Below are 22,647 nucleotides of genomic sequence, written 5' to 3'. Positions count from 1 at the left end.
GGCAAGCATTCGCCTCAAAGAGCTCCACTTTAACTAAGGAATTAAGATCAGCGACGCGCCCAAACAAGTTTCCTGGAGTGTTTGCCTTTTCCAGGGATTAAAACCCTCATGATGGGGGACTCAGCAAGACCGGCATTGACCCAGTTTTTACCCAGCATCCAGCAGGAGGTGGAAGGAGGAGTTAGACGTCTCAGAACCACATCTGTTTCTGGCACAACGTTTTCGGTGCCGCAAGACCCACCGCTTTGCATTTTGTCGTCGCACGATGTAGAATAGGGGATCTGACGAACAGTTAATCCTGCAGCAAACATCCAGATAAACACAGTGAAAACACACAAGATGAGGCCGGTCAGTTGGCTGGAGGTGAGCTCAGCTTCAACTAAATCCTCTCTTTTCAAGGCAGTAGTGCCCTGAAGTCATTTCCAGTTGGCACTTGTGGGGATCAAGCGAATTAAAACGAGAGAGACTTGATGGAAAAGAAAAGGTTGGAAGGAGAAAAATGTAAAAACACAAAAGGGAGAGCTGGAAAGGAGCAGGAGAGAGGGTGAGGGAGTTCACCGGTTGAGCAAAGGCTGGAAGTGTGTGTGTGTGTGCGATAGTACTTGATGACCGGTCAGTGTTACAGTGCAGAGATGGAAAAAGTTATGCGTGTGTGTGTGTGTGTGTGTGTGTGTGTGTGTGTGTGTGTGTGTGTGTGTGTGTGTGTGTGTGTGTGTGTGTGTGTGTGTGTGTGTGTGTGTGTGTGTGTGTGTGTGTGTGTGTGTGTGTGTGTGTGTGTGTGTGTGTGTGCTGACCCAGTTTATCACAAGCATACACTCTCAGGATGGGAGGCGGGTGAGACAGAGTTTGACACAAACAGTCTCTCTGCATCTGGCAGCTGTGTTTGAGGACCGGGAGAGATGGACCAAACATTCAGTCCAATATTATAATAAACTTCATCCTAAATGATTGTACATTATCTTCCTCAGCAGATGGAGATGCACAGTTGTCATGGAAATGTAGATCCTCAAATTTCCATTTTTTCTGAGCACTTCTCATTCGTGTTGGTTTAACATTGAAAACATTTTAAAAAGTGTTATTTTCTTCCTGCATTCTGCAAACTGACCAAAACATCACAATACTCTCTGACCTCTCTCATCTTTTAGTACTTTCTGACTTCCCTACCCTGTTAGTGTCTTGGTTCCTACTGAAGATGTAAATCTTTAAACACACTTATTTGCCTTTTTGCTGAGAGTTACATGAGAAGATCAATACCACCCCCTTGTCTGTGCTGTAAATATAAAAGTACAGGGAGCAGCAGGTTAGCTGAGCCTGGCTGTCTGGAAACGGGGAGGCTGTGTTTGATGGTAACAAAAGCCACGTACCAGCACCTCTATTGCTATGAATAAACCTTATATCTTGTTTGTTTAATCTGTCGAGACCTGAGGTGTGATGTAATGGGTAATGTGTCAGACTGTTTCTATAAGAAAAGAGTCAAAAGGCTTAGTCCTTTCCTAAAACAGGTTGACTCTATAGTTTTTAGCAAAAGTCACCCAGACAGGAGGAAATAGTGCATTTGTTGTTGGGGCTATTTTCACTCACGGATTAATACCTATTTGGTGTTTTGGTGAATATTTGGTGAGTCAAAATGATCTACAGTGTGTGTGTTCGTGGTGAGAAGGAACCCAGTTCAAACAGTGTGACTCACTGATGTGTTTTTAATGGAGCTCTATCACACAGAGGAAGAAGACACATATCAGCCTAAAATACAAACTTTTCCAAGCTGGTATCTCTGTGTGTGTGTGTGTGTGTGTGTGTGTGTGTGTGTGTGTGTGTGTGTGTGAGACTGGTGAAGTCATTGTGTAACATCTGGAGGGTCAGTGCTTGTTTGGATATGTGTGGGAAGAGCGGGGGTTGCACTCAGTGATCGGTCAGTGTGACAGAGCAGAGCTAGACTGGAAAGTTTGTGTTACTGTGTGTGTGTGTGTGTGTGTGTATTTTGGGGGTGGGATTTTGGACTTTTGGGAAGCTTCAGGATCCAGATGGGGAAAGACTTTACAAGACGGGAGACCCATGAGGAGGCCTTTTCCATTTGTCATCTTCGTCTGTTTTCCTTTATTTTCTCAGTTTGAGGCCAGTCCTGTTGATCTGTATTACTAATTCACCCACACCCACACATGTGCACTTTAATATCGGCACAGCGGCCCTCAGATAACACCACACCAACACCAACATGGGCTTGACCTTTGAATCCGCTTCTTTTCCAATCTGTGAACTTCTCTCTCTCTCAAGGACACTATTTTTTTATTCATTTCCTGTTGTGGCTCTGCATAAATTCTGACTTTAAGGCCTTCTTTTATTCAAGCGTTAAACATTAGTGGACAGAAAATAGGTCTAGGACCCCTGGTGTTTAACAGGAAATGGAACTTCCCTCAATGGGAAAAGGTTTGCAAGGGATCTGCTGTGATATTTGTCGCATTTAGACGTTGTGTGTTTATGTATGTGTATTTCTGTCCTCGCCTGTGGGTGGAGAGTAAACACTTGCAGCCCTGCTGGATGTCACGCCTACTGGTATCCTCTCTCACATCCTGTTGTTTACATCCATTAACCATCACTTCACCTCCGTCACATTTTTGTTGACAGAAAGTCAAAGATATGACGACATCAAGGCAGATTTTTTTCTATATTCAGGAGGTTTGAAATTGACTATTTGAATGCAGTTTTTGCTGGTGTCATTATGGCAAATGCATTCTCCAACGACTTAGACTTTCTTTATTGATCCCCCATAGGGGGAAATTCACTTTACAGCAGCAACAATTGAAAAGAAAGGGTGAAGAAAGCAACAGTAGAAAATAAGCAATAGCAAATAAATATATGTTGTGATAATAAAACAGTGTGTTAACATCAGCCAGTGATGCTGATGTTAAAGAGTCTGATGGCTGATGGGAGGAATGACCTGCGGTAGCGTTCCCTCAGCCTGTTGCTGAAGGAGCTGCTGAGGGCCCCCACAGTCCCGTGCAGGGGGTGAGAGGGGTTGTCCAAGATGGACTTGAGTTTTGTTAATGTCCTCCTCTCACACACCTCCTCTATGGAGTCCAGGGAGCAGTCCAGGACAGAAGCAGCCCTCCTGACCAGTCTGTACTTTTACTCAACTATACAATATGTGTAATCAAACATATTGGATGCTAAAAAATAATCTGTGGACAACAATCAGCTATTTGCTTGTGTTGAATATACATCTCTTTTTGGGACACATTCCTTTCTCAGAGCTGAAGTATCTGATTAGTTAATATCTTCCTCGAGGGTTGGACGAGTTAAGTATCCGCCTCAGTGCTCACCAGGAAAAGCTGTGGCTATTATTTAGGGCTGCAACAAGTCACTATTTTCATCAATGATTAGAGTGATTTTGATCATTTGTGTGGTGCAATCTAAGACAATAGTTAAAATGTGCATGCTGACAAAGAGAAGAGCAATAAATCCTCTCATCTGACAGGCTGCAGTGGCTTCAGTGGCTAATCCTTGATGGTAGCTGCGCTCGTCCATGTATCTCCACTAAAAGTGCTTGTTTTTGCTACTGACAGGCTCCGATTTTTATTCTAAGCATCTGACTGCATCATGGAGAGAAGCCTAAAAGAGATGAACCAATTTGTTAAAGAGCAAGATCCTTTTTGTTGAACCAGAAAAAGCTGTTATATCGCTCTCCTCAAACGCCACCAGACTCCATAGACAAAAACAGTAAGACAACATCGCCTCGAATTTTTGTTTGTTTGTGTTAATGTGTGACTTTGGTGCTTTAAACGAGCAATTTAATCAAACAGTTTCAAACACTGCGGTCACACAAAGTACTGTGTTCTGCAAAGTGAAATGGCTTTGAATGTCTTTCGAAGAGAGTGATTTAACAGCTGCGTCTGGTTAAGCCAAAAGGATCTTATTGAGGCAATCTAATGGATCAGTTCCAAAACCTTTTGTACCTGTTTGTCATTTATAGCCAGGGTTCAGTTCAGATCCCAGCTAGCTATAACAAACTAACTAAAAGTGGTTTACACTACCCAAACATCCAGGCCGCAGTAAACCAGCAACTCCCATGTTAATTATACTGTTGACTAAAAAGATTCTTTACTCCTTTTCTTTCATCCATGACTATTGTGCTTCTTCCTGTACCTCCTTGATTAGCAGATAATTTTGGCAAGTTGAGCCGGGATCGCTGTCTAGAATGTGGGTCAGCGGGAGTGTGTGAGTTGTACTGTTATCCTTGTGAGAACCACTTTGAGTCTCCCTTGGAACGAGGACATTTTTGTGAGGCGAGGTCATTCCGGCCTCAGTTCTTCCAGGCAGATCAGACATTATGGAACGAATGATGTCAATAAGGCTGGCGAGTGCTTGTGTGTCTGCATGTGGAGACAAGCAGCCACAGTGTGTAGCCGCTGTGTAAGAAATGAAGGTCTCACACATAAAGCTGCACCCTCTAAGTACTCCGGTCCAGACATGAGGTCTTGGTGCTGGGCTCGCCTCCTGCAGTCCACCCCCCCCTCCAGGATAAGACCCAGATAGCAGAAGCCCTTCAAGGCCTGTGATCTGTCTTTTTATGTTGACACACACAATATCAATGCCACAGCAAAAACAGTGGAGTCTCTGTGCTGTTACGACAAATGATAAGTGGTTCCAGAGTGATATATGGTCCTGCCAACTATCACGGTTATCTGATGCATGCTTTGGCTCAGCTGAAACTAACAGGGTTAGTTGTTGTAAGGAGATTTGTATTGACTCCTTACAGTGCTCGTGTTGGTCTGGTCATACATACCTTAACGTAAGAGCGTTGAGCTTGTGGCTCTTGGAAGCAAATGCCAGTTGGTTTGTCGGTTAAACAGTTGACATTCATGGTCCCCAGAGGCTGAATCCTCAAAACTTTTTAGCCTGATAAACATATATTTTGTTCCAACATAATATTTGTGTGAGTAGGATACGAGCAAACTCTTTAAAACACCAGCGACTCCTGCGTTCTGCGAGGAAAAAACATTGCTTTTGTCAATGGAGTCTGGTGGGTTTGAACCTGCCGATATAACGACTGTTTCTGGCTAAACCAAAAAGATCTTACAGGTCTGTCACTGCAGGGATGCTTTCCATGATGCTGTCAGACTGTCGGAGGCAAAAACAAGCACTTTTAGTGGACCTAATTTGATTGGGCGCAGTCGACCCAAAGGACTACATTAGAGCCATTGTGGCTGCCGGCTGAGGCGATCTTCCCGGACCAGTTCCAAAACTTTTTAAAGCTACCACTCATTTTGACCACAGTGTATGTAAAAATAGGACACAAACCCCCCACCCTAAACCCCACAACTAGTCATGAACACATACACAACATGGTTGTCAACATAAATATGCTCCATCAAATATAGTGGACAGAAGACAGGGAAATGGCATCTTATTCCTAAACATTCCTAAACACACTAACAACAGCTTCTCTATGAATTTAATGCTGGCTGTCTCCTGGCTCTATTTTATTCATTCATTTTGCACTTTAAGTCATTAACAGGTATTAAAGATTGAATCAATAGCCAGTGAAGGAATGCCTGCTGCTCCGCACATAAAGTTTCTACACATGTCCTTCAGCTAAGTGTTAAAACAGCTTGCACACATTGTTAGGATTCCAGCAGATACTGCACTTTGGCTTACAGCTGCTCGAGTGGGATGCACCAGTGTCAGGCGGGAATGCTAATGCTAAAGCACTGTAACTACAGCAACCAAGGTTCAAATATGCAAATGATGTGCCTTTTTTTTATGTTTAAGTGTTTTGGGAGCTTCACCAGAGAGCCAGAAGAACTGGATTGTACAAGAATCTCAGACCAGCTTTTAGAGAAGAGGAATGAACATCTTCCTCTTCTGTGCTAAAATACCACTGAGCTAAGCATTTGACCGAGAGGGTTTTGATGGAAGACTGACCTTCCTCGTATAAAAGTGTTTTAAATTCAATTTGAAGAAGTGTTCTCTTTACTTATAGAATAGCCTTGAGTTGTACTTGATGCCTCTCCTTCATAGTGACAGTGAAGAAAATTTCGTTTTTCGTTTTATGATTTTTCGATGTTGCAGTTGGGCACTAAGAGTTTTAAAGTGCAGCAGCTGATAAGTTCTTGCAGTATAATTAGTCCAGCTGGCAGATAAATGGTTGCATATCTCAAACTTTAACAGTGGTTATCAGGATACGATGGGACACATGGTGGAAACGGTCCAGTCTACAAATGAGTCATTCAGTTTATCTTGACGTCAAGGTGTGTGTGTGTGTGTGTGTGTGTGTGTGTGTGTGTGTGTGTGTGTGTGTGTGTGTGTGTGTGTGTGTGTGTGTGAGAGTGTCTGGGAAGCTGTACCATCAGCAAAATGCCCGCAGACAAGTCCAGGGCAAGGTACACACACACACACACACACACACACACTCACACTAATACACACACACTAATACAGACACTTGAGGGAGATGACCCTTGGCTTTGTGTGGGTTTGTGTGTGTGTGTGTGTGTGTCAGGCTACTTTTTCCGGTGTAGTCTTTCACATCTGGTTTGGCTTTTCAGGGGAGGAAGGTGTTACATCATCAAACTTTCCTCTCCTCCTACCTCCGAAGCTGAAACCTGTGGTCATTAAGGGTTAAAACAGACACACACACACACAGACCCATCCTACTTTACAGAGGAATTACAGACCTGAGAGGACATTCCTTCAGCCCCTTTCCGCCTCCCACTAATTTAGACGCTAACTAGTGACCAATACAGCTGTCAAGGCTTTTACTGTCAAGCCTTGTCAATCACCACTCTGCCTAGTAGCTAGTTTTTTTTTAGGAAATAGAGCTATTGGTCAGTTTACCCATCAGTTGATGAGAACATAAATACAAACGGAGCATACACTTTGATGTGATTCAAAAATGTGAAAAAAATGGTATCAATTGTTTTTTGTACATAAAATAATGATTACTTCCTACTATAGTCAAATATTCTTTTAAAAAAAGGTTTAAATATTTGTGCCAATCTGGAACATTTTAGTACCCGTTTTTTAATGGTCCACCACTTAAAATATTATTTTATTATTTGACGAATTTTCCGGATATTCATGTTCTCCAGTGGTTGAATCCTGCTTACTTCTATGTGCACTGATTTTTCTCCTCTTCGGCGCCACCATGAGGTAGACCTAAACATTTGTAGTTTTGACTCAAAAGTCCTGACCACTATCACATGAACTGGCTCGAACTTCAGCAAAAGCAGTCTTGTTCCCCGTGTAGGAGGATGGTTCCTACTGACTTTGTTGATCCTCTGACTTTTACAACTCAAATGAATTGGCATGAAATTTGGTGCAAACATTCGTGTCCCCCACAGGATGAATTGTGAAATGCTTGGAGACTTTTCACCACCATCATCAGTTTGAAATTTTAATTTTGTCTAGTACTTTGGTTTCTGTCCAAATTCTTGCAAAACCAATTACATTCCTGAACCGTATGTATAGTATAGTGTATTTGTATATAGTGCTGATTAGCAAATACAAGCATGCTATCGTGCCAGTCCAAAACGGTAAGCAATAGTAAGTAAGCAATATACCTGCTTAACATCAGCATGTTAGCATTGCCATTGAAAGTATGTAAGCATAGCAGTGAGCTCAAAGTACTGTGCTTCTGGCACTGCCTCATCTAGTCTCTAGTGGAATCCTCATCTTGTTTAATCCATAATGCCTAATGTCAACATCCCTCAGCTCAAACTCAGCTAATATTTTTTCCTTTTTGATTATTCAACAGACTGGTCTGGCCTAGTTTGGCATGTACGCTTCGTCAGCCTTCTCTGATTTGCTTAAAATCAGACAAAGTATAGCCGATTCACTGAGGGGGTTGTCTTTTCTCTGGGTGACACAGGATTTTTGTGCACAACACTGATGCTTCACCAGAGCTTGAGAGATAATCACTCCTCCTCCGTCCTCCGACTTCATTGTAACTTCATTAAAAGATTACAATCTGCACTTTCTGCAATGTTCTCTGCTTGTTTTTCCGTGTTAAAGGCAACGTGTTAGTCACAGAAATATGAGAATAGCCTTTTTGTTACCATCACCACTGCTCCTCCAGAGTGTTACCAACTGATTCGTGCCCTAGTTCCAGTTTAAACTCCCAGTTTTCCCGTTTAGACTTCAACTCCCCAGGTTCTGCTTCCCAGCTGGAGAGCATCAAGTTACAGTCGGCCCTAAATAACACCTCTCTGTTGGGCTGCAGAGACAAAGAGGTTTCTGTTGTGTGTGATGAGTTACACCCGGCCAGTGAGCGATCCTGCAGCCCGGCCCACTGTCCTGCATCACATTTCTTTCTTCCGCACACACTCACACACCCACCACAACCACACACTGCAAAAATGACAGGGAGCGTATAATCCCCAGTATGTGCTTTTGGTGTGGTTCTGTTTTCATGCAGGCCGGGTTGGACCCCTCCCATTTCCTTTTCCTAAACAAGATGAGGCTTCATTCCTTACTGTGTCCTCATGTTTGGTGGATTCATCAGCCATTTAAGATGATTTAAAAAAAAATGACTTAAGAGCTTTTCTTCAGAAATGAGTAGCGGGACAAAGCAATAGAGAGAAAGAGGTGACATCAAAGGTCACTTAAACTGGATTTAAACCCACAAGATATGGCTTAGCATTTTTTTCTAAAATGGTTTCTATTTGTAATTTCTCCTCCCTAAAATCTACACCCTCCTTTTCTTTTACCATCCTGATGTTTTTCTGAGCTAAAAGCTGACCTGAATCAGTCATCACCTTAGGCCTGATCATCCAAAAAACTTGCCAGAATTGTATTTAAATCCCCAAAACATGAGTTGTATCATCATGATACAGTAGTCAACTTATCATATATTAGGAAAATATTCTAGGCCATACTTCTGTTAATAATGCAAAAATGTCCTTAATGGTTCTTTTATGGAGATATTTCAAATCCATTTTTCTTCAAACTTGAATTAATATGTAGTTTTGATAGTTATCTTTATCTTTGGAACATTTTTATAGGCAACAACTGGTATTTTATTCATCTGAGCTGACATAATTATTATCATCATCACCACAGCAGAACCCATAACTGTCAGCTGCAGTATGATGTATAAGATGACTCTCGGTAACCACGGAGATGTAGTTACCAAGAGACGCTGGAGGGAAGTGTTGTGAACTACTCCAAATGTTTGCACGTAATGTGATGGCTTCTGGCACGTGCATTCACACGACAGGCGTTCATACACACACACGCTTAAACATACATCCATATCATGGCTTGTTCACGCCGATGGTTGTTCTAAGAGATGGAAATGGACCCATTGGTGGATACATGTGTAAATATTTGTCTTTTCCCCTTCAAGAGATTCACGGTATGCTGTCGGTGTTTGCACTGCTCTATCTCTCTCTCTCTCTCTCTCTCTCTATCTCTTGCTCTCTCTCATACATACACACACACACACACACACACACATAGAGAGGCACGAAATCGGGCCATTTAGGGCAGCAAACGGCGGCAGGAGTGTGCTGTGTGTTTATGGAGTGAAAAGGTCATTTAACTGTGTGTGTGTGTGTGTGTGTGTGTGTGTGTGTGTGTGTGTGTGTGTAGAAAAATAGAAAATGCTAGAAGTCAAGTCTCTCCCGGCCCGTAATTGAAGCCTCATGCTTGGTTTTCGGCCCTCCACCTTCCTCCTGTTTCCTCCCGTCCTCCATCTTGATTTCACTCTCACTTCATCCATCTACCCTTCTTTTGTTACATAACTAAACAGAATTTGTCTAAACTGCAGATTTTTTTTTCTTTTCGTCCAACAGTCGGCAGTCTAAAATCTCACAGTTCCATGTGTGATCGTTTCTTTCCCTCTCATTGGCCAAACCCGGAGTGTTTCCGACAAGTAGACGTAAATTCCACAAGGACACATTCGGCGTATTCTGCCCGGCAACAAAATTCAAGCAGTTGAAGTTACATCAGAAATATTTTCACATTCTTTTGGACGATGAGCTCGAGTGAAGACAGGAGTGGAAAAAGAAAAGTCTGAAGTAGGCATGAAGTAGGCATTCATTCATCAAAATATATATGTAATGTGTTAGAGGCCAGTGTAGGGAGGCTCATCAGTGACTAAACTATTGAACAAGCAGAAGATTTTAGATTTCAGAGCAAGAAAGCAAGAAATGTTGTTCATATCATGTGTGCCAGTGTGTGTTGGTTTATAAAGTAAATACATCTCACACTATAATAAAAGATAATGGGTGAATATGGATGAATGCAGTTTCTTTCTTTCTTTCTAATGAAAGAATTTTTTAGAATAAAGTGTCATTTTTCATGACGCCAACTCAACAATCTGTCTTATTCTATACAATTAGGTAATAAGTCAGCCATTCTCTGAGTTCAGCTTCACCAACGTGCTCAATATATAATCTTAAACTGAATATTTTTGGGTCAGACAAAACAAGACTAAACAAAATTTCTAATGTTTTTTTTAGATTAATCGACTAACTGAGAAAAAAATCGATAATGAAAACACTTGTAAAACTGCAGCTTTAGAGCTGATTCTTATGTTTTTTGCTGGTGACGATTCACAAACAATAATTAGAGGCCAGTTTCATGTTAGAAAATGTTCAAAGGTGCTACAGACCTACAGCTGCATGCACCGCTCACACTGACAGGAGATAGATGCATGTCGGTATGTTCTCAGCACATCACCACCAGCTTTGCTTTGGCTGCACTTCTGTTTATGTCAGGCACAACACCTGAACGTGGAGGCAGAGCTGCACTCACCTTGTTGAGGGATGGTAGAGAAAGAGTTGGCAAGAAGAATGCAGCGGCAGGAATGTCAGGAGCAAGGATGGGGAGATGAAAGAGGAGATTAATGGTAGGGGGGGAGGGGTTGTCTGTTAACTTCTGTTTTGGTAAATGTGTCACCACACTGAGAATCACACACACACACGCACACACAGACACACAGACAGAGAAACAGTGATTGGAGGGGTGAGATTTTCAGCCCGGTTTGTCTTCAGTGAAAGACAATTTTACAAGTTTTTAATTGGCTGCTTTAGTGTTTCCTCGGGGGAGAAAGCAGAGGGACAACTTCAAGGAAAGGTGGCACTAAAAAATTTAGCAGCCTCTAATTACAGACTCTAACTATGTGGCTTTATATAATTATCTGTCTGGCTCCTCCTGCATGTGTCCTCCTCTCTGATGGGTTCAAATTGATATGTTAAGCTTGCATCAAATATCCCCCAAAGATATTTATAGTGTCTTTTTTTTTTTCTCCTCTTGTGCAGCACTTCTCCGAGCTCCTAGACGACCTCTCCCAGGATGCTTTGCTGGGCCAGCTGCTCAGCGACCCCTTCCTGTCCGGAGGGAGGGGCGGCGGGGAGGCCATGGAGGAAGGAGACGGAGGCGACCTGTCCCCGTCTTCCCCTCTTCCCCCGCACATCACGGCCGAGCACAGCTACTCGCTGTGCGGGGACAGCCGACCACAGTCGCCCCTGTCGCACCTGACCGGAGAGCAAGGCAGTGAAGCAGGTGAGACACAGACTGGCCCTTTAAAGTGCTAAAATTTTAAGGACAATCAAAATTCAGTTATTAATCTACCAATCAAAAGAACTGATTAAACGGAGTACTGCTTCCATTGTTGCCTCCTCTTCAGCAGAGTCCGACGGCGAGTGGCCCATGGAGCAGGACGAGGCCATCGACAGCCTCCTGTGTGAGACTCCTTCCCTCCTCCCCACCCTGTCCCTCTCTCTGGCCCCGGGGCCCCAAGCACCCGAGGGCCCTGCTGTGGCCCCTGCCGCTGCCGCCACCCCAGTTCAGCCCACAGTCAACAGCCTGAACCAGGGCAAAGGCATCAAGGTGAGAGCTCCGGGGCTGATGATGGAAACTGATATTTCTGCAGATTGTCCTCTGTTTTCTAACCCTCTCTTGTCTCTCTTCACCGTTCCTGTGTCTCCTCGCAGATAAAGGAGGAGAACATCATCCCCCAGATTAAACTGGAACCTCATGAAGTGGATCAGTTTCTCAATCTTTCACCCAAAGGTCTGAATTCAAACTTCTCCCTCACTCCCCCTTGTTTTACTCTTGTTGTTGCATGTCAGTTATCTGATGCTACGATGACCCCTGCAGGCTGTTTGGCCAAAAAACCCCAAATGACTGCAAAATGGCTAATCAGTTAACCATCGTGTTTCAGGTCTGGAGTCGCTGCAGATGCCTCCCACCCCTCCCAGCTCCCATGGCAGCGACTGGGAGGGCAGCCAGAGCCCCGTTCACGCCCCGCCCGGCCTGTCCTGCCCCACCTCCCCCACCAGCCCCCCTCCATCCCAGGCAAGCCTGAAGGTGTCGCCACGAGCCTCCTCCTGCCTCTCCAACTCCCCCCTGCTCACCGCCCCCCACGTGCGTAATATCTGATAACAACCTGTTTGCCGCTTTACTCTCCCCATCCCACACAACATCTCACTTTTGATTACTAATCAGACAGAAATGTGCCAATTGGATGAGATTAGTGCATCTCTTTCAATCCATTTGAAGTAATCCATCTTTTTGCAGCTTTAATAACTAGTTCCAACAATATTATGGGCCACAACGACTGAATTCATCTTTATGTGTGTGTAGAAACTGCAGGGATCGGGCCCGTTGATGCTGACTGAGGAGGAGCGCCGCACGCTGGTGGCCGAAGGTTACCCCGTCCCCACCAAACTGCCGCTCACCAAAGCCGAGGAGAAGGCGCTGAAGAAGATCCGCAGGAAGATCAAGAATAAGGTACAAATTCTGGACAGGAAGGGTGTGAAAACTTGTAATCTGGAAAACCCCAAATATGAGTGCGTGTCTTTAAGTCCACATAGTCCACACACACACACACACACACATACACAGAGAAAACTTCTGTGCTTCTTTCAACCAAAATATTCCCTTGTCTTCTCACTCTGGCTTAGATTTCTGCTCAGGAGAGTCGCAGGAAGAAGAAAGAGTACATGGACACTCTGGAGAAGAAGTAAGTCCTCCTCTTCTTCTTCCGCCTGTCAACGTGTTTAAATGATCTAATCTGGAACGCAGCATGTTTTTGTAAGGCTGATTTTTTTTGCATGAATTATAAGTTATATAAGTTTAACTTTATGTTATTTTTATTGTTAATATTATACATATTTGTATCCCTTGCAACATTTGTTTTGTCTTTTTTATCTATTTTACCTAGTTTAGTCAAGCTTCTACTTAAATCCATTCTATCATTGTTATTGCTTTTTATTATTTCTTTGTCAGTGTATCCAATTTTTAATCCCCATTTCACTGCTGTCACTGATATCATACCTTTTAAACCTAATTCATGACATTTTCATTATTTCTTTTTTTTTCTCACGTGCATTGGTCTATAATTGTTATTACGGTCTACACTTTTTCTGTCTTACTGTCGGCTTGTCATTCATCTGTGAGGCACTTTGAACTGCGTCATTTGTGCCAAAGGAGCAGTAGAAAAACATTTGGATTGACTGACTGATTCAGAATAAGAGCAGCAGGTTATGAAGTGACAAAAAGTGAGGGCCTACGAAACAGCAACTCCAAATGTTGTAAGAAATCTAGTCTAGATAGATAGATAGATAAAAGTGGTCTATGTTGTGTGAGGGCGGCCATGTCCTGTCACTGACCCTGCAGTGCTCCTGTCCGGTCACAGGGTGGAGACCTGCTCCAACGAAAACAACGAGCTACGCAGGAAAGTGGAAACGCTGGAGTGTACAAACAAGTAAGATCAACACCATCAATGCACACGACACATTCACACACTTTAATTGACTTTTTATATATATATATATATATATTTATATATATATATATATAAAATAAAGGGCCCTTGCATGTATTTTAGATTCAGACTCAGAGTTAACAATGCTTGCCTCAAACAGAACATGGTATTCATCCTTCAGACAGATGTCATTAGATAATTTACTAAACCTTTTACTTCTAATAAAGATCTAATGAATTAAAGTAGTTTCATTGTGTGAAGGAGACTTTGGAGTAAGAGATAAGGTTTAATTTAATAGCTAAATTTAAAAGTTAAATAATATGAAGTAGGTCTTTTTTTCTTGTTTTCTTGCAGTAAAGTGATGAAAAGCTTGTACAGTTTTAAGGAAAAGGCAAGAACTAGTTATAAATTCAACTTGTCAGTCGTAACCCACGGATGAGTACGCTACAGGAGTCCTGACAAGTTTGACTCCGGTCAGTTACAATGACTCTGGCGCGGTGACAGTCTAAACAGGAAGGGATGATTCAGACCTAAAAATGCTCCTATCTGGATGTGTGTCTGTCCTGATACATCCTCTACGCTTTCACATTCAACTCCTCGCCTTGATCCCCTCTTTTAAAAAGCTGCTTGTTTTTATAACACGCGGTGTGTGGCTGAGAGGAGGGAGGATGCGTCGGGAAACACCGACTGAATTTTATTATTCTGCAAACAACACAAAATCAGAAGCTTCCTGTAGAGGTGTTCAGATGCAATTCTGCAGCCATGCATAACCATGAGGCTATTTTAATGTAAAAGACTCAAGCCGCTTCAACTGGACTGTGTTGTTTGCTCTCGTTATGCATGGATAAACTGTGTGTGTGTGTGTGTGTGTGTGTGTGTGTGTGTGTGTGTGTGTGTGTGTGTGTGTGTGTGTGTGTGTGTGTGTGTGTGTGCGTGTGATGCACCCAGTGAGTGCAGCGTGTTAAGTGTAGCTGACTACAACACAGCTGTTTTGTCTTGTTTTCCACTCAGTGGTTAAAGTGGGCTTTATCGTCACTGTCTAAAAGTTAAATGAACCAGTTGCGTGTGTGTGTGTGTGTGTGTGCGTGTGTGCGTGTGTGTGTTGATGCTGGTACACCTGAATAGCGTGCATGTGTTGTCGGGAGGTTTCGGCTGCCTTTTTTAGTGAAGCAGACAGCAGAATAAAACCTCAGTTGAATATCTGACTTCTGCGGAATGAGACACATTAACAAACAACAAAAGTTATTTTACTCACTTACTGTTTGCAGTTTATATAAAAGTTGGTGGGGGAAAATGTAGATCCGTTACAACAATAAAAGCTGTTCAAATAATCTCTTACAAATCCTGCAATAAACATTAAATGACAGCACGGGGATATTATTGGCTACAAAGTAAAAAGACTTACCTTGTATGTATGATTTAAACTTTTAAAATCGACTTAGTCTTGGAAGGAGTGGAAGTTTCCATCATTCCCTTTACGTGCATTTGTATCATACACTTTATCGGGTGTGTGCGGGTTATGTCTTGTGCGTGAGTGTGTATATGTTATGGGTATCTAACGTGTGTGTGTGTGTGTGTGTGTCCCAGGTCTCTGCTGCAGCAGCTGCAGTCTCTGCAGGCGGTGGTGGCAGGCAAAGTCCCCAAGTCCTGCAGGGTGGCTGGCACCCAGACATCATCATGCTTAATGGTACTATACTGTGTGTGTGTGTGTGTGTGTGTGTGTGTGTGTGTGTGTGTGTGTGTGTGTGTGTGTGTGTGTGTGTGTGTGTGTGTGTGTGTGTGTGTGTGTGTGTGCATGCTGACAGGAGATTGTGGTGATGAAACATTCATTAAAATATTGAATTGGAAACATCTGCTTCCATCATTCATTAGCAGGTTAGCATTGATTCATAATTTATTTACCCTCTCCCTCCCCCTGTTCCTCTCTCTCTCTCTCTCTCTCTCTCTCTCTCTCTCTCTCTCTCTGTCTGCAGGTGGTCGTGTTGTGCTTTGCTCTGTTTTTGGGGAGTTTCTACCCCAGCAGTTTGAGTCCGTGCTCCACCATCACTGAAACTGGCATCGCTTCCAAACAGCTGGCTGCCAAAGAGTCGTACACAACCACAGGTAGTTACACACGCACACACGCACACACACACACACAGAAGAAAACCGGTTTAATATATAGATTTTTATTTATATATACTATATAGATTTTCTTTACATAATCTAAGTAGTCGGAGTCTAAGATACATACCACTAAGATTGTTTTCTCTACAATGTTAATGGTTTATTTCCCTTGTAGTGGACAATATTTAGTTTTCTCACAAAGTAAATTACAGGGCACAAATTGGTCATGAATAAAACATTGCATTTTGTCATTGATTATTTCTTATTTAATGAATATTTGAAACAAACATAAAGTAGAGTTAAAAACCCGCTCTACTGCGTGGCTCTCTTCATCCCCATCTCCTGACAGCTCAGTGTCCGACTCTCTGTTTCCTGAAGTATGGAAAATAGTTGAAAGTACAAAGAAGCAAGTTCCACTGTCCCCTACAAAGGATGTGGGTTAAAATATGCAATTTGAAAGGCTTAAATTTAAGATGCACTTCTAAAACGTTAATATAATGTGGTTGAGACTGAGGCTGAGATAAAAAAACAACATACTTATGAAGAACAGAAACAATTATCTGTAGAAATTTGTACTGTACTGCACTTTGAACTGTAAAAGTGACTGCCCACCTAGCTTAGGTGTTGGTGGAGACCAAAAACAAAGCCAAAAGGGGATAATATTGGACTTCTATTCGTCAAGTGGTTAATGTACATTGAAGACCCAAGTGAGACAACAGCCTCTTGTTTAATGCAGGAGGAAACAAATTAGACTTGGTGTGAAAGCTTTATTATATAAGTGACCATGATGGAGAAGGAATCAAATATATATTGAACAAAATCCTCAATTTGAATAAAGGCATTTAATATGAGTTTGAGAATATTATGTAATATGAGTTTTTCTAATTAAATGAACCTTCTTCGATGAATATAACTTGTCGGTTTCGAGCTGATTTACTTTCTACAGTCGCTGGTATGAAAGTGATGATGATGAAGGCCAAGCAAGTGAAGTGAATGCTGATGGTTTTTAACAGCTTACTGAAGTAATTTATTTCTTAAGTATAATACTGTAATATTAGTGTAGCCTAATCTTTATCTGCAACTGTAGAAATCTGGTTACATATAACGGAATGACTAGACATGGGATAAAAACTGCTATTTTGGAAGATATTTTGAAAGATAAATGTTTTTGTTGTCATTTGGACCACAGTTACATAAATGTATATGTTATATATATTCGTAGGTGTGTGTAGCTACATTGAAATATAGCTACCAAAGAGTGGTTTGAGTTAGAGAGTTGGAAGTAGAAACACCCACAGTGAGTCTCTTTATACGGTTTTCAGCTAAACTGACCTATCCTGCTGTTTCCGCCATAATGAATCATTAGTTCCCGACTATATAACTGCGGAGGTCCATTATAACATTTCCAATAATCAGATTCCACCTACAGCACTGCTACAACAGCTACAGAGGCTGATTAGAAGAGTTGACCTTTCACTACATCCTCTCTGCTGCCGCCCACACACGTACACTTTTGTAATAGAGATAATTTTCTTAACAATCAAATTCATTTTCCTGCCTCGTCCTGCCCACACACACAAACACACAACTGTTTTTCAAAAACCAGCCAAGAACACGTGGGGCTAAAATGATGAAGGGTGAGCGGGATAGTGTGTGTTTGTGTGTGTGACTGTGGTGCTCTTGTGGACAGCTGGTGCCGCTGGGTGTGTTCAGTCTGAAAAAACTTTGATCTTCCAAGTTTGACATACAGAATAACAGTTTCTTTTAAAACAGTTATGTGTTAAAGAAATAAAAAAAAAAGTAAAGTGATTTAAAAAGTACATTCAAATCTTTTCGATGTCTCTCTTCAGTTAAATCGAGGAGTCTCTTATCAACCTTTGAAGACGAGCAGCCGCACTTCCTCGGCCTGGGCGGAGAGTATCCCGACCAATGGGAGGACACGCCAGCCGTCGTCATGGCAGCGTGGCGTCGCTCGGAGCAACAGAAACTGGTGGTGGAGCCCAACATGGTGGAAACACATCCACCTTTCAGGAATAAAAGCAACGAAACGCAGACATCGAAAAACCTGCTCCTAGACCTGCACAGGTAAACATCAGTGTGTAGTTAGCGTGAGCGGCCAGAGCATTTATTTATTTATTAAGTCCTAGATGTAATGCAGTGGTTTTTTAATTCATGCAACTTAAACAATTTGCCCTTGAGAGGGAAACTGTGGTTTGATTCTGTTCCTGTGAATCCATCCCAGTTCTTACTGCTTCCAAATCCAAGTGACCTTTTGCATCTATTTCATAAAAACTATAGTTAAAACCTTTGTGTTTTTGTTCCTCCTCACCCTCATTTTTCACAAGTCTGTAGTGGACTTCAACTTCTTATTAAAGCATGATATTTTATTATAACTGATATTTTTAAACCTGTGCCATATTTTTACATAATGTGGGTTGAAGTTGACTGCAAGGTACAAAAAGTTTCGGAATTGGTGCAGTAAATTGTGTCCACTGGCAGCCACAGGCTGTGAATGAGCTCCTTTCAGGCTACTGCTCCGGTCAGAGTGCGTCCAATAAAAGTGTTTATTTTTACCACGGACAGGCTCAGATTGTTATTCTAAGTGCCTGACAACATAACAGGAAGGAACCCTACTGAGATAAACCTTTTCATATCACTCTCTTTGAAGCCACCAGACTCCATTGACAAAAACAGTCATTTTACCATGCAGAACACAAGAATCACTGGTCTACCACTGCCTTTTTTTGTGTTATTGTATTAAAGATCTGAGTACTTCTTCCACCACTGGTCCTAACGCCCACGTTTGGAACCACTGGTCTTAGAGAAACTAAGGGGCTAAAGAGAAGATTACTAAATTTAAATTTAAATGTAAGGTCTAGGTATGTCCAACTATCAAAGGAAAGCTAAAAATCACCTCGGTGGAACAGTTTAAAAACAAAAAAACCTCCATTAAAGATGATTCACGCAGCTGGTTGTGTAATTACAGGTTGTTTCGTGTCATCTGAACCAACCTCTGCTCTTTGTGTCTCAGGTCTCTGGAGCAGAGGATGAACGACAGCAGTAGTAAAGTGATAGAGCTGGAGCGACGGGTCAACGAGACCTCCTGAGGCTCATGTCAACAGCCCCCACACACCCCCACCACCACCACCTCCTCCCCTGAACCCCATGATGACCTTTGACCCCTGTAGAGCATGGTTCAGTGTCCTGGAGCAAACCTCATACAGTAGTTCCCACTGCTGATTGTTTAAGGTAATTTTTTCTACTATCTCTGTTTAATCAGATACACTGTAATAGTATTAATTAATTAGTGAATAGTAATAATAATATAACATATGATAACAAAGAGGCACTGGTTGCCTTAACTCCTGAAGTAAAGTTGCACTGAATAGGTTTTATATGAGTCAACTTGCCCGTTGTATCTGTTGTCATAATTGACCCAGCTTGAAACACTGTTTAAGAAAATCACATTGAGATCAATTCAAATAGAGCTAGTGACTAATGTAACTTTTATTCCAGTGGAAGATATATTAAAATATGACATGTGAGGCTTTTTACAGGACACTGACTGAGAACCTTTGTATTTATAGAAACCTTTTTTTTTGTTGTTTTCAAAAAAAATTATTGCTCTTTGTAGTTGTATTTCTTTTAATATTAAATGTTTTTACTCCATTCCAGTGATGCATACATCCCATTTTGATACTTGTTTGTGTTGATATTGTATTTTGTGTTTGTATTTTTATTTTATTGTACTCTTTTATGCATTGTTCATATTTTCTACATCTGACGGCTTAGCTCGGGGGTTCTAAGGAGTGTCACAGTTTCCATTTGCCTGCAAAAGGGTGACAAAATATTTTGACATAAATAATGCAGAGCGGCTGATTTCCTGAGGCTGGAGACGAAATGTTGCTTATGTCAACACCCCTATAAACATCATGTTGGGGTTTTTGCCGGTAACACTCAAATCTGTGAAACATCCAGTAAAATATGAATGTTTTCCAAATGCAGAAAGTGGATTTTCTTCCATAAAAGTTCATATTTGGCATGTGGGGACCCTGCTAGCTATGCTTCAGACATTTTGACTTGGTTCTTTCTGTTTGACGGTCACTGTGTGCAAGTCAAGACTCAATATGTGAGAGTCAAAAGTCAAAGCATCTTAAGGGGCTACATCTGTCAGGCTGCTCTTACAGCTGTTGTGTGCAGTCTGAAGCAAACAACATCTCAGAGTAACTACTGCCTCCCATTATGTTGACTTTCTTTTAAGTTTGGCATTAGAGGAAATATTCTTGTTTGCTTTTTTGCTGAAACTTACATGAGAAGATCGATGGATACCTCTGTCATATCTGTATGTTCGACATGAGGCTGCAGCTGCAGCTGCAGGGGGAAGCAGCTAGCCTGGCCCTGTCCAAAGCTGAAAATACACCTACCAGCTCCTCTAATAAGATAATATATTAGTTAACGAGCTCTAAAGGTGCTGGTAGGCAGATTTTGCTACCTTTAACAGAGCCAGGCCGGCGTGTTTCCCCTGTTTCCAGAGTGTTATTTCCTCAGATGTCAGATTTTTTTTTAATTTTTTTTTTTATTTGTGATGGAACCACAGAATTAACTGTCTGCACTGTCTAACTTTTTTTTGGCCTTTAATCCTACGATGCTTTTGCCTTAAACACTTTGGCCGCCGGCTCCAAGTGTCTTTACCTGCGATCTGTCAGCATTTGCCAAAAACCATTCTTCCCAGAAATGGAAAAAAAAAAAAAAGTATCTATTTTTGTAAATATAAGTTGTGAATAAATAAGAAAGTCTAATGTGTCTGGGATCTGGAGTTTATAAACCAATCCATAATTCATTTGGAGTCTATTTTGGATGTTGTGTCGTTGATAAATTATGAACGTAAGATGCCCTCACGGTTTGTCCTCACTCTCTGTTAGTTTGTTGATTACAGATCTTGGCTTTAAAAGTCTTAATTGTCAATCCCAGTATCACAGATGTGCTTTGAAATTTCTGAGCTTTACTGAGACATGTTCTCTCGTGTGTTAAAGACTTGACGGCAGATGTGAGGCCTGTTCTCTTTCTGTTCATCCATGTTGTAAAAAGTCACTCTCATGCTAAAAACATTCTTACTCAGATGGGTTTGAAGTAATGTTGACCTTCAACATTGAGGTAAATTAAGCCCAGAAATTTAAGTAATCGTGTTTTACAACTGAGGATGAATTGATTTGTCACCAGAAATAGATCCTGGTTTGATTAGTACGTGTAGTTCTCATATTTTAAGCTTTGTAGAACAGTGGCTAGGTCATCAAAGATTTATTGTGAACCCTGTATGTTGTTGTGTCAAGATTCTATAGGAAACATCATCAGAAACACGAGATAAGATAAACATATTTTTACGAGACTGAAACTAGCAGCCAGTGGAGAGCTTTTTTTCCCAAATCACATTTCATTCCTATGTTGCTCCTGTGTAAAGCCACCCTGACGTAGGCTTCCTGTCTCTTTGCTTTCAAGTGAATAAAGTATTTTCCGTAGTAAAAGCATATCCTCTATGGTTGTGTGTGTGTGTGTGTGTGTCCTGTTCATGGGTGAATAGCTCCCATTAGAAAAGACAGAAAGCTAAACATCAACACATTAGTATTGTAACTGTGAACATGTTCACATCCAGTATGAGGATAACCAAGTATTTTAATGTTCCTTTATGGTTTGAAGAAAATTCTCCTCGGTCTTAATCTAACTTAATTATTTAAAACTCTCTTGGATCAGCTGGAAAAAGTCTTGTCACAAAGCTGAAACATATGAGAAAAATTGGATCTATATCCACCGCTTACTGTTTTTTCAAAAGTAAAAAGATGACAATCATTGTCATATTTTTTAGGTTAAGTACAAACAAGCAAAAAAAATTAAGAACAAAGAATGAACTGAACATGCCTAAAATATAATGTTTACCTCAGTGGAGGATAAGTAGTCGTTCAGAGCTTCAAAGAATTTTCTGTGCAACTTTAAATTAAGTTAAGGCCAAACTCCATTAAGCCAGAATTGCGTCTCATGGTCAAAACACAGGCCTGAAGAGGAGCTTATCTCCTCCATCATGACGAGGATCCGAAAATAGATCAGCAACAGAGCCTTTTAATAAGCAGTGCGAATTGCTCTGACAGTCCCAAGACAATACACAGTCCCACAGCTTCATGACAGTCCGGTCCCACAGTAACACAGTAAATGTGTTACACGATATAATCGATATAAATAACTAAATAAAATAGAGCAGACTGTGTAGCACGGGTGATGAAACAGACAACTTGTTAATTATGAATGGAAAATTCTTTCATCAGGGCTCACAGAGAAAGTTTCAGCATAGTTTTCTGCCTTCGTGTCCTGATGCGAGCCTGGACTCATCAAATTTAAAGAGGGTTTTTAGACTTTTGTTCCCTCTCCAAAAATTGTGTTTTGCTACCCCTTCCAGAGAGGTCCATGGAAGCCTATTTGTGTTAGCAAAAGAAAAAAAGTAGAAAGAGAAGGTATCAAAATGAAGAGATAGTGAGTCAAAAGTATTTCAAAATGTTGACTTGGAAGAGTCATTATCAACATTATGTGATAACATGTTGTAATACCAAGTCAAAATTAGACAAAGTCAAAAATGTATGATTTCAAGTCAGAATTATGAGACAGAATGTCAAAGTGTAGACATCCATCAAAATGATGAGATACGGAGTTAAAAATAAGATTATGTGATAAAAAAATAAAAAGTTACAAGGTTGATTAAGTAAGTCACAGTTATGAGATACTTAATACTAATCAAAATTATGTGATATTATGTCTACTGATACTAAGCCAAAATAAGTCAGGATTGT

The 22,647-nt window shown here is 41.4% G+C and overlaps 1 protein-coding gene across 2 annotated transcripts in view; it reads left to right on the top strand.

The window, feature by feature from the left end:
- Nucleotides 1–21,348, top strand: part of creb3l2 (cAMP responsive element binding protein 3-like 2) — a 28,925-nt gene extending 7,577 nt beyond the window's left edge. The window contains exons 2-12 of one of the 2 annotated variants that reach the window (XM_070853674.1): nt 11,259–11,502; nt 11,630–11,829; nt 11,934–12,012; nt 12,164–12,366; nt 12,586–12,732; nt 12,906–12,964; nt 13,640–13,708; nt 15,296–15,395; nt 15,682–15,811; nt 17,665–17,899; nt 18,846–21,348. In XM_070853674.1, the coding sequence (XP_070709775.1) occupies nt 11,259–11,502; nt 11,630–11,829; nt 11,934–12,012; nt 12,164–12,366; nt 12,586–12,732; nt 12,906–12,964; nt 13,640–13,708; nt 15,296–15,395; nt 15,682–15,811; nt 17,665–17,899; nt 18,846–18,921 (1,542 nt within the window). In that variant the 3' untranslated portion in view covers nt 18,922–21,348. Of the gene's footprint in view, nt 1–11,258; nt 11,503–11,626; nt 11,830–11,933; nt 12,013–12,163; nt 12,367–12,585; nt 12,733–12,905; nt 12,965–13,639; nt 13,709–15,295; nt 15,396–15,681; nt 15,812–17,664; nt 17,900–18,845 lie in introns of both variants that reach the window. The other variant, XM_070853673.1, reaches the window with a different exon arrangement.
- Nucleotides 21,349–22,647: the final 1,299 nt, after the last annotated feature.

Source organism: Pempheris klunzingeri, chromosome 22 (assembly GCF_042242105.1).
Source record: "Pempheris klunzingeri isolate RE-2024b chromosome 22, fPemKlu1.hap1, whole genome shotgun sequence".
NCBI lineage: Eukaryota > Metazoa > Chordata > Actinopteri > Acropomatiformes > Pempheridae > Pempheris > Pempheris klunzingeri.
Note: the sequence above shows the minus strand (reverse complement) of the source record. Positions and strands in the feature narration are given on the sequence as shown.